Here is a 19,671-nt window from a genome sequence, read left to right on the forward strand (position 1 = left end):
TTTTTTTGAGACTTTAATATCGATATCTAATGTATTTACGGCAAAAACTGGGCCGTTGACTCGCTAATAAACAATTTTCACCACTTAAATGTGTCCTTTTTTCCATCTGTAGTGCAAATATACGTCTCTACATTATGACATTAGATACTTTTATTTAAATTGTGTTTTTTACTAACGTTTGTATGTGATTTAAAACATAAAATCGGATTATTTACTCTGTGTTATCCGTAGTGGAAGAAACAGAAACATAACAGTTGGTTTCTGACGGTTGGTTATATTGGAACACTTGGGTCAAACCAAAAATCAACTTTAGGAGAGTCCACTATTTTGATTTAGATATAACTATTTCATTATCACACTTTTAAGTTGAAACTCATATGAAAGAAAATATTTACTAAAACTAATTTTACAACAAATTAGTTATTGTGGGTAATAATGTCCGAATACATACGAAAACTAATCATTGTTTTATTGGGAACCCCCCAGCGTAGTCGGAAGTAAACAATGTGCTCATGCAGCATCAACATGGCTGCAGACAGAAAAGTATGAAATTTGTCATAAGATAACAAACATTATCTACTGTTATATATATATATATTTATCATTTTTAAGGGCTGTAAGTGTCAGAATAGTGTGAAAACCACTACTGCCTTTCTCTGAAGAAATACACACAACCTCGGCGGCAGAATGAGTAATATTTACATTCAAGAGCCACCATCAAATGGAAAGGTGAGTGCGACTTTTTGCAATGTTTAACTGACACATTTTCGTTTTTATGCACATTTCCAACAAAAGCTTTCAATTAAACAACGTTACGTTTATAGGTTATAACATTAAATCTTGTCTAACTACCTCGACACGTCTGACTGGACACTTGCAGCAAATGTGATATTGTTACAGTTGTACAGGATTGTAGTTAAAGTTTCAAATGCACCAAATTTACTGAAACTTTTAAGGGATATGATCACAGTTTTCCAATCCGTCCTAGTCAGGAGCTCAAATGAACACTAAAACAGTTTCTTCTTTCTATAATCATCTTTAATTTTCACATTAATGAACCGTAAATTGACAAAAATTAGACCACAGACCATCATTTGTGAAGATTTTGTCCCAGGGTCCCACATCTGATTAGACTTTACTTTGAGATAATTCATTACAGAACGTGTATTAAACCCATCACTAAAATAGTCATACTTTCTTGCTGTAATCATTCCTCCTGTTCATACTGACCATTAGAAGATCCCTTCATAATATATATGTAAGTGAGGGAGGACAAAATCCAAAGTCCTCCTTTTGTGCAAATAAAATGTATTTAAAAGTTGATCTGAAGCGAATATGAAGCTTCAGCCGTCCAAATGAGTCAAATCTTCATCTTCTATGTTTCAACGATACAGTATTTTTAGTGCCAAAGTCCCTCTTTTTGTTACTATACTTCCACCAAAGCTCAACAGGGAAACACTAAGAGGGGATTTGATGCTAAAAAAGACAGTAAATGTGTCAGATATCCACTTGATAGTAAAATTTCCATGATTCTTTCTTAGGTCCTGTTGAAGACCACAGCTGGAGACATTGACATTGAGCTGTGGTCCAAGGAGGCTCCAAAAGCATGTAGGAACTTTGTGCAGCTGTGCATGGAAGGTAAATATAAAATCACTTCTTGTTGAAATTTTTTCCTAAAACACATCTTAAAAAACAAACCTACTTAAAAACAACATTTCTGCTTATATATTGAGAATTATAGTTTTATATTTCAAGAAAAGCTCAAATTAAACCTCAATAAATTATATTGGAAAACTTATTCTCCATATATGTTGACTTCATTGCTTCCATACAGACAAACTGCACATTTAACATACATCAATAAAGTATGACAATTGAATTCTGTTTCTATTCTCTCTATAATTACTCCCAATTTACACATTTTTATTGGATAATGTCTTATAAAATGATTAGAGCATTATACAGAAATCACAGGCCTGTAGATTAAAGCATTTCCTGTCTTATTGTCTTGTATTTTTCTGTCCTTTAGGTTACTACGATGGCACAATTTTCCACAGAGTGGTGCCTGAATTCATTGTTCAGGGTGGAGATCCCACAGGAACAGGAGAAGGTGGAGACTCCATCTACGGCCGACCATTCAAGGTCCGACCGCTTCTCTTCTTCTTTAGTTTTATCATTTTAAATAATAAACGTTCAAACTAACATAAGAGAAAGTATCTGACATTAAAATCATCTTGTTTCTTTCTTCACTTCCTCCTGTAGGATGAATTTCACTCCAGATTGCGCTTCAATCGGAGAGGTTTGGTTGCCATGGCAAACGCCGGACCGCACGATAATGGCAGTCAATTTTTCTTCACTTTGGGACGCGCGGATGAGCTCAACAATAAGCACACCATATTTGGAAAGGTGAACCTGAACAACTGTAGAGTCTTATCTTAATATTTTCTGTGTCTGATCTGATATCCGACTGTGTGAATACCTCCCAGAGTACTAAATTTGATCATTTGTGCTTCTTTTTACCCAAATAGGTCACAGGAGACACAGTTTATAATATACTCAGATTAGCAGAAGTCGATTGTGAAGATGAAAGACCTCTGAACCCCCACAAGATAAAAACTGCTGAGGTATTTTCTTTATTATTATTATTTCTTCCTTTTTTCACTCACTTGTCAACTTTTAAGCGTTCAGTATTTGAAATATATATGTCTCTTTTAGGTGCTGCATTCTCCCTTTGACGACATCATACCTCGTGAAACAAAAAAGGCGAAAAAGGATAATAAAGAGGAGGGAAAGAAATCACAGTCGAAAGCCACAAAGTAAGTGTGTGACTGATTATCTCTTGTGTTAATTCTTCTTCTTCTTCACCTTTTACTGCTTAATTTAGTTTTTCTAACTTTTTTTGGAGTCTGTGTTATTATGTATAAGTGGCCGAGTGTCTTATTTCTAGCGTGTATCCATATGTTGTATTTTTTGACCACTGATTAGATACAGTATTTATTGATGAAGGGACATTATGTCCTTAATAGTACTTTTTATCTATTGTTGTATTTCACCATTTGGATATTTTTCTAATCTTTCTAATTCTCATATATTATTGTCAGACAGGTGACGCACACTATCCGTATTAACCCAGTCCTTTCTTTCATTTTTGGAGAAACACTGTTCAATTTCCTTAATTAAGTGTATGTGGATCTCAGAAACGTTATAACCATCAACAACCTCTCTTAGCAGCCTTTGGCACAAGCCTGAATTTATTTTTAGCATTGTTGTTTTAGTGCCAATGTTTTTTTCTTTGTAGGAACTTCAGTCTGTTATCATTTGGAGAGGAAGCTGAAGAAGAAGAAGAGATGGTGACTCAAGTCAGCCAGGTACTGAAGTTCAAAACCAGTCTGTCAACTGACCTCCCTTGCTGTTCAGCCTCACAACCATGGATTCAAAATAGATCAAAAAGATATCTTTACAGTCTAAACCGGTAAAAACCAAGAGAAGCTTCATGTTTAAATTCATTTTTACAGCAGAAAAAAGTCTGCACACTATAGCTCCCAATGCAGGTCAGTATTTCCCACAGAACATTGAGAGACTGTGGTGGTTGGACCTCAGTCCAACCCGCTAGGGAGGTCTGGGGTCACATTTTTAAGTCAAATGCATCATTCTGGTGCACTCTGAGAACAAAATTAAGAGGTTATATCTATTAAACATAAATAAAATTGTACTCTTAACAATTTTGTGCTTTATTACAGATATGTTTAGCTCACTATGAAACTGGTGGCACAAATTAGACTATGGTAATTATGATTTAATGGGATATCAAGAGTGACGTTTCGAGCCTCCTGCTCTACAGAATTAAACGAAATTGTATAGTCGGCATTTATAATACAGAGTGGGACTTGGGTCTTTATCTATTTAAGATGGCAACTGTACATTTTTGTTTTAGTCTGAAGAATAGAAGAAGGCTCAAAATGTCACGCTTTATATCTCTTTAAATTATACCTGCATTGTGAGCTATAATATGCGCACGTTTTCCTGCTGTTAAAGATTTAGTTATTTGGTCCAGCATCTGCTTTTTTTAATCCTGGATTTGAGCATCTACTACATAACGTCTTCATAAATGTATTTTTACGACATGAAACATCTAAATAAAAACTAGATCTTTCTTGTTTAAATTATTTAATCAGATGTGGAGTGTTTTTTTTTGGATTTGGCATTAAAAGTCAATCAAAGCGAGACAGGCTTTATTTAGTTGTTATAAAGGTTAGATGATATTCTGGCATGGCCTCATCATTTTTCCACTAAGTCATAAGATGTCATATATATATATATAGAGACGGGTTACAACTGCGAGTCTGAACATTTGTCTGCAGGATGAAAAGTTATAAACATGCAACAGCTGCATTTTACACTGTATATGCTTGTACCATAAATACAGCGTATACAGTGTCAGTGTGTGTGGGTTAATAAAACATATGTGCTAAATGGATTTTATATGATTTTCTATTAAAAATTCAATTCAGTTCAGTTAAGTTTTTTAAAAATATAGCAACAAATCACAGCAAAAGTGATCTTAAGGCACGTTTCACAGAGAGCATGTCTAGACTTTACCCTTTAATCTAATTTAAAGAAGAGAAAATGGATGTCAGAAATGTTAAGAAGCTGTAAAATCTGTATGTTTCTTTCAGACGCTGAAGGGAAAAAGCAAAAGCAGTCACGATCTTCTTAAAGACGACCCCAGACTGAGCTCTGTTCCAGCAGTCGATAAGTACGTTACACACACACAACTAAGTTCATTCGTAATTATATAATAAGTGCAGATTTCACACTATATTCATTATGCTTGATTTGTCCTTTTTTCCAACATTAACTCGTATTCCTTCCATCTTAAAAGGAAAAAGAAAGGGAAACCTGGAGATGGAGATGAGGTAAGTCAGACTGAGACATGCACCATCTTTCCAAATGCACTTTAATGCACCATGCTGCTAACTGTTCCTTCTTTTTTTGTATTTCCTTTTTTGGGATTTACAGGTTTTTATCATTTTTTTAAGGGAATTTTAAGAAATGTATCTTTATCCTTTCTGTTGTTGTTGAGGAGGACCAGCATTTAGCTTTTTTATTTATTCAAATACAGAAGAAAATGACACTGAAGATTTGAAGATGTAGTTTAATAACTGCACTTTCATCTCTTCTTCTCTCACATAAATCTCCACAGAGTCGCTGATTGTCTCTGATTGTACATTTTCCGATGTTTTTCTTCTTCCAGTCAGACGACGAGGCCGACGGCGACGTCGATAGTGACGCCGACGCAGATGAAGAGTACGACTCCGATCAGAGGGAGAAGATGAGGGAGCTGGTCAGTAAAAAGCTGAAGAAGGAAAAAGGCACAGACAGAGCGACAGAGGGTGACGAGGAGGAGCGAGGGAAGAAGAAAAGCCGCAGGTACGACAGCATAAGATGAGAGATTCCTTTATTAGTCACACAATGGGGAAAATGACAGTGTTAAAGCAGCAAAGTGGATAGTAAAAAATAGAAAAAGCATCAATAAAAACAATAAAGAACAATAAATAGTAAGTACATAAGTAATAAAAACAATTGGAAATACATTTTAAAAAGTAACATTATGTACAAGAGGAATATTTGTGTTGTCACAATGATAATATAACCGAGTCTGACGGCCAATCAGAGTCCTTCTAAGACTCTTTCTTGCTTGACATTGAAATATGAACTCTATCCAACAGATGGCAGGTTTGTTTAATACATAACAGTCCACCTGCTCGTTGATTTTTGTCACTAACAGCTTCAGCAGTGTCATATAAAGTCGATGCTACACTTGTAATGTGGCGTTACATCCTGGTGGGGGCGCTGTTGATCTGCACACTACAGAGACGAAGCACTTTAAATAAACCCTCTCCTGTTTTATTAATACAATGAGATGAACAGACCCTCCAAACTTTATTTTTCTGACAGGCACAAAGTACATTTACTGAGCCCAAAGAAAGAAGACTTTTAGTATTTCCAGCACTGAGTCAAAGCTGCAGCTAATGATTATTTACATTGTCAATTAATCTGCTGCTTATTTTCTCGCTTAATTGATGAATCATTTAGTCTAAAAGTCTTTTATGTGACCAACTAACTGTCCAAAAGCCCAACATATTTAATTTTCTATCATATATGACAAAGAAAAGCAGCAGATCATCACATTTGAGTGCTTAGAACTAGTAAATATTCATCATTTATGCCTAAAAAATGACTTTTTTTATTAAGAATTATCAAAATAGTTGCCACCAGTTCATTTTCTGTTTATTGCTTGATTATTTCAACTCTATTGTGAGTTTCAAAAGCACAATGACAAACCCAGAAGAGATTACAAGTATTAATATGATGTACAGTCCCCCCCACCCGAGAGCCCAGACACACTAAAAACAATCATTAACATTTCTTAATTACTGTTTTCCTGCAGCACAAAAATCCCACCCAAACAGTTTTTGTTTGCTGTTTTTCTCTGATGAGGTTGTGGTTGAATTGTCAAAGCAGCCTCACGTACAAATTTATGTATATTTTCTACCCTCAAAATTACCGGAAAGTGTTATTCAAAACATGTGTGTCACACAGATGTAGCACATTTAGCTAGTTTTTAAAAAATGGTGACAGAGCAAATAATCTTGGTGACACAAGTTTAGTGGCTTGATAGGAACATGTTGAAAAACTGAGCCCATTCAGATCACAACAGCCATGATTTGTGGTTAAAATATTGTCTATATCAGTCATATGTTTACTTAGAATATCAAGAGACATTTCTGCGTATCAGATAAACACAAAAATATAAATGTTGAGGCATGTATGAAGACGTTTTTAGTCCTCCTGTCAAACATAAGTCCCCAAAAGTTATCAGCAGCATATGTGTGTGCTGTCACGTTAATGCAAGACTCACAAGAGACAGACATTTAGAAAAGAAAGATAAAGATCAAATCAGATATCCTGACTTTTACCTCCCACAATTCCAATAATGTGACTCAGTTTGCATCTTTGAGGGTTAGTTTCTCTTCACAAAGCTCCTCCTGAGTTACAGAAGACATTACACAACTGTTCTTCACATGCTGAGCAGTCCTTCACCTGACGAGTAAACTGAACTTCATGTGTAAAATTGGTGGAGTGCCCCTTTAACCTGCACATACTGTTCAGGTCAACCCACTTTTACATTTTGAGAGCAGTCTAAACACGATTATTTATGACCTAAATTCCTAAAGTGACACAAGAATGTACAAAAAAATGGTAATATTTAAATTCTAGTGCAGCTGATACACATTTTTGTACATACAGGAGAGTCTGCTCAGGACTGAATTTGGCCTGTATTTATTAAAAAAAGTTTAAAAATCACTATTAAGAAATGTCACTACATTCAATGACATTCATTGAAATCATGATGGCTGTTATACTCTTTTGTTTTAAATCACATCTGAGGTGTCATTATGTTTTTTTCCATAAACTAAAAGTGTAAACCATCAAATAATACACTCTCTCTGCTCTCTGAAAGCTTAATTAAGGATTACAAATAAATGTATAGTTTATAAGTTTGGCGCAGAGACTAATTATGAGAGGATATTATGAGTTAACAGTATGTAAAAAAGTCCTCGTATCGAATTTTCCTGCTACTACACAAAAGGTTATCAGCATTTAATAACAGTTTAGGTGTCAAACTATTTCATAAGTGTAATGTGAATGTTTTAAAGTTATTGATAGTAAAAGATAAGTATAAATATGATGTCACTGCATCTCCTCGGTTCTTGTAAGTAGAAGCTTTGTGTCATTGTCATCCACAAATCCTCCAGCTCTGTTTCTACACTCATCCACTCACTTTCACATGTACACACACACACACACACACACACACATATACACACATACTGTATCTCAGTCGTAGCTCACACTGGACCCACATCAGTGGACCTTCTCTGTGAAACAGGAATGTTGGCACGCAACGCAAATTACTTGCTGCGCTGCTGAAGTAGAAGCAAACAGCACATGTGTCTGAGCCAACGGTGTGAGTGAAATGAAGGTGAGAGTCGAAGCGTTCTGCACTGGGCCTAAAACTGAGACCCGAACCTGGCTCAGAACCTGCGCCTTTCAGACCAGAAACCAGAAGCTATAGTTTGTTTTATTACTAATATTATTTCTCCTTCAAAGACAAAGTTATATGGTTAGTTTGGCATCGCTTTCTCTAACTAATCTGACAACAGACCGATACAGAACAAAACATACAGTGTTGTGCTCCCATTTACCTCCGAAGTTGGAAGTTGGAGCTGGGGAATGACGTCACACCTGAGTTTGAAGAGTTCCAGTTCACAAAGTCAGAAAAACCAGTTGTAGCCATTGTTAGCGGTGATAGCAATTGATAAAAAGGCATTTTGCTGTATTTTGCGCATACAGTTACCATAGCAACATGTCCACAGATAGAAGTTGGACAGTGTTGTGTGTACGACTGATTTAATGAGACACAAATGAGACAAAACTGCTAATTAACAGGATATTATTACAACTTTCTATTGTAGATTAGCTGTAGGTTTAGTAGCAGTATACACACTGCAGCATCTCATAATAATACATTATCTCCTGCTTCAAACATCAACTTTGAAGCTTTTCTGAATATCTGCCAGATGAACACGGCTGATAAACATCTTTCTGAACATTTATAATACTGAGCAGAACTTTGCACAATTGATTTTTTATCTATTATCACAATAAGGTAAATGTTTCCACTGTGCAGCAGCAGCCTTCCCTGAAATCATTCGGGATTTTCAGAAGCTCCCCCTTTCCTGCAGGTTTTTGCCTAATTTTATCCATTATTGACAGCTAGCTCGCTAGGCTAATGCTAATGCATTGGCTACGATCTGTTTATCTTCCCGCGTCCCGTCACACACACGTCGACGCAGACGATTGCCAGAGAGTCTGAGAGAGAAAGAAAGAAAATAACATTTTAAAATATTCCAGCCCGAACTTTTACGTTAAAAAAAGAAGCCCTGAACGCAACACATGACGCGTTGTCTGGACGTAGCGGGTCGAGTCAGGATACTGAACGCTACACTGAAAATGACCTGATGACAAAAGAGAGAGCGATTTATCTCTCGTCATCTCTCTTTTTGAAGGTGCTGTTTGCATAACCGGTCAGTTATCTCTCCTCCATATCCTCCTAACAGGTAGCCCTTCAACACACATAATCAACATACCCTTCTCTCATTAGCACTAATGGGATAAGGAGCTGGGGATAAGGAGCGGGGCCCCCAGTCAGTTGTGTGTGTGTGTGTGTGTGTGTGTGTGTGTGTGCGCTCTGACTGACAGCCAGCCCAATGCAGGCAGACTGTAGTATATTAAACACAAGCGCAGATTGTTTTGCTACAAGAACTGTAACCCAACACAGTGGTTTGTCTTGGCAGGGAATCAAAGAGCAGGCTGGTAGGTACAGTGTTAGTCTGGGACAAAGGGGGCATTGTTGCAGGGTGAGCGCTGCTCTCCCACCGTTGCTTTGCTTTGGGCTTTCAGCTACTCTGTGAGCAAGGAGGAACACCAACTGCTATCTAGTCACCTGGGGGGAAAAAGAGAGAGAGAGGATGTTAAAGTTAAAGCCGCCTTCTTTTCTCCTTTTCTTTTTACTCACTTCTCTCTGATTGACTTTACCGATGCAGGATTTTTTCGTTTCATTCCTTTTTACACTCGTGTACTGTATGTGATGTGTGTGTGAAGGACGGTGCTCTGCTGTCTGCAGTGCACTCAGGCCTCAGTCAGGGGGGGGAAATGTATAATGTTGACTGTGTCTTTTCTTCTCAAAGTCAAGGCTGCTGAGACAACCTTGAAATTAGGAGTCTCCCTGAGACCAAAATAGTTTTTACATCAGGTCAAAACTATCTTACGCCGCTATCCAGCAGCCAGATGATATTCCACTGCAGTATTCCATGATTGCAAAACGCTTGGACTTGTTCATATTCGACGAGCACTTGCCAAATAATGTTGTACTGTACCTGCACCGAGAAAATGTTTGACTTTAAAAACCTTTAAGTCACAATCGATCAGGAGAATCTGTCAAAATATATCCTCCTTTTTTTTTTTTTTGGTGATGTTTAATGTTGTTGGTAATTCTTGTTAAGCTTGTACGCTCACAGTTTGACACTTATTTAATGCTGCTATTGATCAAGTCTGGTTCGCTTGTGTTTGAAATAGGCCTCTTTAAGAAAGGAGGAGAAGGAGGAGGGAGGGAGTGAGGAGGAGGAGGAGGAGGGTGGGGGTGTTGCTTTATAAAAGACACTACTGAATGAAGTCCCAAAAGCAGTGTATGTGGTAGTCGCCACTTTTGTTAAACCCGACGGGGCATGACTGGGGAAGCAAAACGCTTCCATATGGCTGTGGGACACAGTGTGAGCTGCTTCTGCCAGCAGGGCCTGGCTCCCTCTGCTGTCTCTGGTAATCGCTTTTCAGTTATACTGCAGGCCGAGGATAATGACAGAACTGCACTTCCTGTTGTTTATATCACTTGTTAAAACGTTGTGTACGAGGCGCATGGCAGCAGACATTAATTATACAGGTGGAATTACTTTTATGGAGTGCTTTTAAAAAAAACAGAGGTGTTTGATAGCACCTTGATTATCACATCATCCACATGAACTCACTTTACTGTAGAGTCATGAAATGAATAAGAAAATAAGTGTGGCTAAAGTGTCTTGTGTGTGTGTGTGTGTGTGTGTGTGTGTGTGTGTGTGTGTGTGTGTGTGGTCAAGGTTTGAGTGTTTGAAACCGTTTAAAAATCACAATATTAATAAGGATAATTACAGATACCAATAAAATCACTATACTGCAACTGTATGCAAACAAACAGATGTTTAAACCAATGATAGCTAACAGCTGTACATCACAGGAGTCCAATCTTATGTGTAAAACAAATAATAACTGATGATTATTTTCATTATGGATTAATCTTATTTTCTCAAATAATCTTTTTGGTGAGTAAAATGTCAAGAATTATTGTCATATATCAAATTGCTTATTGTGTCCAAACAAACAGTTACAAACTGAAAGATTGAATATCATATTAAGCTAAGAAAACCTAGAATATGTCTTGTTTGGTCTGACCAGCAGTCCAAAAACCAAAGAGGTTTAGTTTACATTGATATGAAACAGATAAAAGCTTTAAATCACCACAAAATACTTTATTAGCATACTTCTTTTAAACTGACAATCAATTAATAGACACATCATCTTATTTTTCTGCAGCCTTGGTCACATATGTCTTTTCAGTCTTCACAGCACTCTAAGTAAGCCTTCTCTTAGCCTTGTGGATAGTGTAACCTGTACTTAAACGGGACATCAGACATTAATTATCCCGACCAAGTGGCCATACCCTGTACTCCCGTGTCACTGTGTATTAATTGGCTGCACCTGTCTCTTGTCATCGGTCATAACCCAACGCGTTCTCAGGGAAAGGTTGCAGAGATCAAGAAAGCATTCGGCACTGTTTTTGTGCAGAAAACTGCTTGAGATAATCCAGTTCTTGGCAGCGGGATTGTGTATGTTTTGGAACTGCCAGGTTTACACATCTCTGGCCCACTGTAGCATGTCTGCCCCATATGGGGCACTTGCTCGCTGGAAACTGTTCCAGACAGCAATGCATGTCTGGGACGGGGGGGGGGGGGGGGTTAGACTCTTTGAAAATGAATTTTAAAAAAGCAGAACGCCGCTTGGACTATGATCAACGTCAACATTTCAGTGTCCCGGTTTACTGTGTCTTTTTACTCTCGAACAAGAAAAATATTTACAAAGAGCAGAAAATTCACAACTAAATATATCTAATATAAACACGAGAGAGAGAGATGCCCCTTCATATTCCTTAAAGATTAATTACTGGCTTGTGTCATGACTAAGAGAAGCCCAAATGATTTAGTAAATAATTGCAAGGTAGACGAGCTGCTCTAAAAGAGGAACCTTGGTCCAGTGCGTGGGTAATGTATTGGTCTAGATCACTCTGCAAAGTCATGCAAATTCCTGTGTTGAGGTTGGATTCCTCCACTCCAGCTCACAGTTCTCCTTGGCTTTTGACCAAGCCATGGAGTGCCCCCTGAGGGGAGTTCACCCAGCCATCTTGTTATTCTAGCACATTCATCCACATCACTTGCTCAGTCATTAGAGTGGTTTGAGTCCACCGTGGCAGAGAGAAGCTGCTGTTGCCATCCTTGTGGTGAACTAACTCTGAGTAAGACTTTCAGTGTTAAATTATTTACTTTTTTTTTTTTGTAAATATACATTTGACTCATTGCAATCACACTGGCGGCTTTTGTTTGAACTTGCAACAGTTTGATTTTTATCAATAATTACATTTCTTACAGTGACTCGAAGGCTTGGAAAATAAGAATACAGAGAAATCCAAAAAAGGCAAGTATGCCTGCTTGTACATTTTGGAAAACGATTGAATTTTTGATGAACCATACAGTCATCGCTGTACTATTTTAAGGTTGTCGAATTCCTGTGTCAGCCTCAGACTCCTGCCAGACACCGGAGTATTAAATGCAAGGTTCTGAATCATGAGAGTACTTGGTCTACTGCCAATCACTTCATATGCTTTCTTTATGAAAAGTTAATCATCCACAGCTCTTTGGGTTTTTTTTTTTAATTTTCTGAAAGAGTGACAGTAGCTGGCAGGCCTCGAGTTAGACGCCGGCCACAGGGACTAGTGGGGAGTCACTAAAAAGGGTTCATAATGTATCTAGCTTTGCCCATTTTTAGTTTATTTATCTGACTTCTAATGACAACTTCTGAGTGGTTTTTCTATCGCTTTTTTAATGACCATCACAGCTTCCTCTCCTGTTGGCAGGTGAGTCCTATTGAAGGGAGAGATGGATGGATGGATGGATGGTCTCTTCTTAGGTTGTTGCAGAAAAGAAGCTCAGACACACACTCTAAATCCACATCTTCCGCCCTTCAGCTGTTTCACATATAATGAATAAAATGCTGGTCTTAATTAATAATAATAGTAGTACTGTTAGAGCACCTTTTGTACAAGGGATGCAGCTCAAAGTGCTTTAGTCATTTAGTAAAAAAATAGGTTAAAATAATACTAAATAAAAGCCAGGTTAAATAAATACATTTTCCAGCTGTAGTTTAAAAATGATTCGCAGAGCTCTTATTATCTCTTATTGAATCTTAGTTATGAATGCTTACTGCACATGGTTGCACTATCTATTAGCAGCTCCATTACCATCATAAGGTCTGTGTGTAAAGCCCTCCTCAGGTTCTCAGTAACCGCACGCCAGTTTGAAACCAGTGATTTTCTAAATCAGGTCGCACCATTAAAACTGGTGGAATGTCTTTGCTGGTAAAGTATGTAAACAGGAAGTCACTGTTGTGTCACATGCTGTAACTTTCAAAAATAACAGTTTCTGGGGCCACAGTCTCTCATTTTCTTTCTCTCCCTCTTCCTCTCTCTATATATATATATATATATTTCCCCCTCTATATTACTTATATATGCACATGTGGAGAATAATGCTTTTCAGACTTGCCAGTATTCAGTGGAAAATGTGCAGTTATGCTAATTTAACTATTGTTATTTACCTGATTATTAAGTCTGTCTTTACTAGCTTTACAATTATTTATTTGAAGTATATTCTTTTAGTTTTGTGAAATGTAATTTGAAATCATCGGGTCCGATGTGTTGACCGTATTTAATTTTGCTTTTAGTCTTCAGTCTAAACAGGTCATATATTACAAAGTTCAGTCAGTTAAGCAACATTTATACTAACCTGGCAGTTAGTAGGTGTTAATAATATAGTGTAGCACTTAGTTATGTTATATCTTAGCCAAGTTTGAACTTATGAAGAGCTAGTCTAACCAGTTCCTATTCCAGCATGGGGAACTCTTCAGTGTATATATCACAGGTTTTACAGGATAAGAAAAAGTAACGACTAACTTTTGTTTTTGTTTCATTATTCAGTTAATCAAACGACCATTTTCTCAATTCATTTACTAATCATCTGGTCCATAAATGTCAGGAAATGTTCCAGCCTTTTCGACCAACACTCAGATACTCAGTGATCACAATGATAAAAACAAAGCAAAGCAGCAAAACCTAACATGTGAGGAGCAAAATGACCAAAATGGTTAATTGCTTATCTGAGTATATGCCAGATCATTTTCTGTTCATTTCAACTGTAACAAAATAAGGCCGAAGAAGACATATGAGCATTATCTAAATAGTCAGAAATAGTCTTTTACAGTTTTTCCACCAGAAGGTACTGACAAGTGTTACATAACTTCATCACAATTCTCTAATAACCACGTTAAAGGGATCCTTATCAAAAATGTTTATTTTTAGAAAATGATTATTGGCCAGTATATTGTAAAATATCAAATATTGATATCAATATCAGTCTCAAAAATCCAGTGTTGCTCAGGCTGTACTTTGAATGATTGTTACTGTTGGAAAAATGTAAATATATTCTTTGGATTTAGCTCAACAAAATGTGATCCATCCAGTCAAGTGAAAAATTTGGTTCTTACATTATTCCAAAATGTGTAGAAACAAAATCATTTGTAGTGTTGTGATGTGAGGGGTCTTCAGAGGAATTTTCTGAGCCCCAAGGTGTGTCACAACAGGTGTTGTTGGGGCTTTTCCTGTCCTTTCTGGCCTCTTTCTCTTTATTGGCACCGGGACTGGGGAGCCGATTGTTTGGCTGTTGCCTCGGATACGTCTCTTGTTTTCCGAATGGCAGCATGTCAAGGCAGGCAGAAAATGATCACTCAGTCCAAAGTGTTCCTCACTGTAGAATATATATGTATAAAACCTCAGCGCTCAGTCCTGGAGAAAAGGCTGGACTGTGTTTATGTAACAGCCGAGCCACGACTCGTACTTTACTTTACTAAAATAAACTTGAGTCATGTCAAGAAGGCCTCTCTGAGGTGGACAAGTAGAGGACAAAATGATCAAACAGTGATCAGTGTTTTTGTTCAGGCTGTCAAAGCGTCATTTCAGGTTGCTTTTGAGGTCAAAGTTTGTGGTATTCTTAAGCAACTGTCCAATTTGATGTCTACTTGTGACCGCTGTTCATCTTTGGCACGTTGTCCTCTTGTCACTACATAATTTTGCAGCATTTACTAGAGATACATCAATCATACTGTCAGCAGGTAGGCCTATCTGGTCTCATTGTACATCTGTAAGTTTCTTTGTGTTTCCTTAAACTTCCACTTGAATGGGAACACCATGGTCTGTTTTACTAGTCATCGGGAGCACTAAAGATCCTGTGGAAAACAGTTGTATAATGTATTCTGTGGTTTTGGAGGAGCTTTGTCAGGTTGAGAAAATGACCCTGATGATGCCATGGTGATATCACCAGGGTGTCCCTGGTTGGGCTTGGAGATTTTAACCAATCAGTTTTCTTTATAAACTGGAGACATGGCCTTTACCAGGTAGGGAGGGTCTAGTGAAAAGATATTATCAGTTTTAATCCATGGTGTCTGAGGGACTAACCTGTGGGTTAGGGTTACAGTTTCTTTACCTTTGGGTTAGGGTTACAGTTTATTTACCTTTGGGTTAGGATTACAGTTTCTTTACCTTTGGGTTAGGGTTACAGTTTCTTTACCTTTGGGTTAGGGTTACAGTTTCTTTACCTGTGGGTTAGGGTTACAGTTTCTTTACCTGTGGGTTAGGGTTACAGTTTCTTTACCTTTGGGTTAGGGTTACAGTTTCTTTACCTGTGGGTTAGGGTTACTGGCTGTCAGTCCACCCTGGCCGAAATATCTCAACAACAACTGAATGGATTGCCATGAGATATTAATCTGAGGACAAATCCTACTCCCTTTGGTGACGCCTTTACTTTTACTTTTCCTCTAACCCCACCAACAAGTGGACATTTTACATTTTTAGTGACATGTCTTGAAAACTATTGGATTCATCGATATGAAACGTGTCTAATTTTTCACTTATCCAGAGGAATAAGTGAACATCTACATTGGATGGATTGGCACAAAAACATTAGCAGACATTCATGGTTCCCAGATGATGAATCCTAATGCCTTTGCTGATGGTCATTTGGCATGAGTTGTTTTGAGTCACATGTCTTGACAACTTTTGGATTTATTGCTAAGCATTTTGGTACAGACATTCATGCCTCTCACAGAATGAATTGTAATAACTTTGGCAATGCCTTAACCTTCCCTCTAGCACCATCGACACGACATCATTTCACAGCAATGTTATCAAGCAAAACTAACAACACAGTAAACTCCAACAGTAACATCAACATGTTAACATGCAGACATTATCAATTAGCTCAAAACACATCCTCAAAGAGCTGCTAGCATGGCAGTAGGCTCTTAATGTCAGATAGTCTTATTTAAATGTGTATCTTGTAAGTCTCCTAAACTTTATCAATACTAAATCGCTTGAGGATCCCTAACCCTAACCCTTAAAATTAGCAATTTGTTAGAGCTACAAACAACAACAGATATTACAACTACAGTTAATTGGTTTTCACTTTAATGACAATTATGTGTAGCTAGCTGTTACTGTGTAACATATGTACAAATCTGTGTAGATGTGTAGCATCCAGTAGACAAATAAAGCAGGTGCTAGACCAAACAACAAATGAAAAACAAGAGAAAAGTCTGTACACCATTTTGTAGCCAGATACCACTGAGGTAGACAAAATAACATGCTACATTATCTTTTTAAAGAACATAATCGCCAAGGTAGTTACAGGCAAAGTTAAATTTGCAAAAAAAAGACTTAAAAAGTTAACTTAAGAGTACTGTAGCCACATAAGTGATTAAATGCAGAGCACCGCTGACTGACAAACTTCGTGTTCACATTGTTTAAAACAGGATAAGCTATCTAAATTTAGTTTTGCTGGATGTCCGTTTTCAGTCTTTAATCAAGTTAAAATAGCAAAGAAACTATCAGTTTTACAAAATGTACCTGTTTAATCACTGTGCAAGATATGAAACTGTAATTGGCAGCTGTAGTCTTTGAACAATGTTATTTTGCCCACCTTGCCACACAACCCTGCTGTATGTTAAATGAGTGTCTCAGAAAAAAGGTTTGTTGATAGAGCTGAGCAGACGACGTTCTCACACAAGCCAAGTCTGACCCTGCCAACCAGTACTGCTCTTGGCAACTTAGTCTGGATTCAACTTTTCTTTTTTCTTAAGGAAAAGAGAGAGGCCTAACAACTGTATGTCTGACTGATTCCTCATGTGTATCATCAGCAGCACCAGCAGGGAAGCTAACAAGGAAGAGACATGACATCAAGTCAGCCACAGCTGTTAATATTTGCCAGGGCACTTACGGTTAAAATACCACTCAGTTTGATGCCTCGGTGCTTTGCCACAGACAATGTTAGTGGATTAAACAAAGGTAACATGAGTGTTGGAAAGCTACAAACAGAAGAATGAAAGTTCCAGATAAAAGGAAAGATAATGATATAAATGAATGTCAGTCCAGAGAAGCAGATGTAAGAAACAAAGGCAGCCATTGTTTGGTCTGGAGATGCCTCACATGTTTCTAGGCCAGGGGCCCAGACTGTGCAGCTTACCTGTGCTTTGTGGCTCCGCAAGAGAATGGGACAAAAACAGAGCTGTCAGGCAGTACAAAAATATTATCATTTCCTAACATAACATATCTGCTCTGCAACTGGCAGTAGTCTCAATCGTGTGAAAGGGAACAATAATCAGCATTGCTGGACTCAGTTCAGACTTATAGCATTTAGCCTTGCATGAGCTGGGCTTTGGGCCACCTGCCAAAAGGGACGGCACCATGAGTCAAGAAAGCAAGGATGTGCCTTGGCCTGCCTCTGTCATGCAGTTAAAGGTTTTATAAGGGTAGGTGGACATGAGCACTGCCTGTAATACTTAATGTAATGCCACTTGAAGGAAGGAAGTATAAAGTTTTTAATTACCTCTGCCACTAGCAGCATTTGTCAGTTACTTATTTCATGTATCACAGGACATTTTTGTATTTTATTGCTCATAATAAATAATATCACATGGCTTTCATCCAAAGTGTGCATGTGCTTTTCCTTATCCGAACAAGGGTAACCTAAGGATAGGGGGTGTTGTATACTGTAGAGGTTGTAAAGCACATTCACGCAAGTTTGTGGTTTGTGATATTGGGCTATATAAATAAAATTAACTTTACGTCTGCAATGGTTTGGACTCAAGTCATGTGACATGGACAAGTTAGATTTTAGACATGAATCTTGCCTTTACTGACTTGGGATTTGACTTTGGACATGTTGGTCTAAAATTTGGGACTTTTTGTTCTTTACTTGAAACTTCTCTTGAGACTTGACTGTATTAACCTGGGACTTACTTGGGACTAAAGTTTGGGATTTGTTGGTGTTGACTTGAGACTGTACCTGGAACTTGTTGGCCTTGACTTGAGACTGTACCTGGAACTTGTTGGTCTTGACTTTGGCCTTGATTTGGGACTTTTTGGTCTTGACTTTGGACTTGAATTGAGACTTCTTGGTATTGAATTTGGACTTGAATTGAGTCTTCTTGGTCTAGAATTTGGACTTGATTTTGGACTTGTTGGTCTTGACTTTGGACTTGATTTGGGACTTGCCTCACCAGACATGTGAATTTTTGATCTTTTCTTGGGACTCGTCTGTATTGATTTTGGTGTTGACTTCAGAGTTGTTGGTCTTAATTTGGAAGAGGACTTGAAACTGGTCTCTGGACCTGATAGCCAAAACTTTAGACTAACTTGTGACTTTGTTCCACCTCAGCGTTAATGTACAACCGATCAAAATTCATATGCAGGAAATGTTAAACCAATTAAAAAGCTTCACAGAAACACACACAGTGGATTGTGCAACATAGATTATTTAGATTCTTCTTATTATTACAGCATGTCTGTAAGAGATAATAACTTTTGGAGTGATTGTATTCATTACCACTGCTGAGTGACTGAGTATTTTAATAGGCTAGAAATCACAGCTTCTTTCAGTCATTTCCCTTTCTCTAATGTTTTAATGAGTGCTTTTACAATGACAGTTACTCATCTCAAAACAAGAAACACATTGACATTTTTCCCATGTGTCTGCTCTACTTTAATACCCCATGTTGTGCTTTCCAGGAGCCTGGAGGGGGGGAACAATTATTGTATTAAGGCTCCATCAAATTTATTGGAGTAACAGATGCTTTTAATGTACATTCTTCATTCTGACACTTGCATAGAGTGTTTTATGTTAATTTTATGTGCCAACATTATTGGACATGAACAAAACATTTGGAGAAGCTTAAAGTTTCAGAACAATTGTTTCTTCATGAAGACCAGCAACAATCAGACTGCTGACGTTACAAAAAACTGTTAAAGGATTTGAACTTTTGTCTTTGAACCTGTTTCTATGTTATTGTTCTTGTCTGCTGTCTGCAGGTGCAATCATTTACAGCAGTTATATATGTGGAGTTTAAATTCTCAAAAACTCATTTCTCCCGTCAACAGTGATGAATTACGGAAAGAGGCGCGGCAGCTGAAGAAGGACCTACAAGCCATAAAGCAGAGGAAAGAAGAAAGTTTGAAACCTGCAGTAGAAGAAGTCATAGAGGGTATGTGGGCAGCTTTTATTCCCCTACAGCTTCAGTTATTTATGATATACTATGTTTATAGTGTGCTCTACATGTATCTTACCACATCTAGGTACA

At 37.7% G+C, this 19,671-nt stretch overlaps 1 protein-coding gene across 1 annotated transcript in view; it reads left to right on the top strand.

Annotated features, from left to right (window-relative positions):
- The first annotated feature begins 536 nt into the window (after positions 1–536).
- cwc27 (CWC27 spliceosome associated cyclophilin) overlaps positions 537–19,671 on the top strand; it is a 36,627-nt gene continuing 17,492 nt past the window's right edge. Inside the window, exons 1-11 of the mRNA XM_062434099.1 lie at positions 537–729; positions 1,542–1,638; positions 2,030–2,142; positions 2,263–2,406; positions 2,529–2,624; positions 2,716–2,816; positions 3,299–3,368; positions 4,677–4,756; positions 4,883–4,916; positions 5,255–5,430; positions 19,472–19,575. Of these exons, the coding sequence (XP_062290083.1) occupies positions 688–729; positions 1,542–1,638; positions 2,030–2,142; positions 2,263–2,406; positions 2,529–2,624; positions 2,716–2,816; positions 3,299–3,368; positions 4,677–4,756; positions 4,883–4,916; positions 5,255–5,430; positions 19,472–19,575 (1,057 nt within the window). The 5' untranslated portion in view covers positions 537–687. The remainder of the gene's footprint in view (positions 730–1,541; positions 1,639–2,029; positions 2,143–2,262; positions 2,407–2,528; positions 2,625–2,715; positions 2,817–3,298; positions 3,369–4,676; positions 4,757–4,882; positions 4,917–5,254; positions 5,431–19,471; positions 19,576–19,671) is intronic.

This window comes from Scomber scombrus, chromosome 15 (genome assembly GCF_963691925.1).
Source record: "Scomber scombrus chromosome 15, fScoSco1.1, whole genome shotgun sequence".
Classification (NCBI taxonomy): domain Eukaryota; kingdom Metazoa; phylum Chordata; class Actinopteri; order Scombriformes; family Scombridae; genus Scomber; species Scomber scombrus.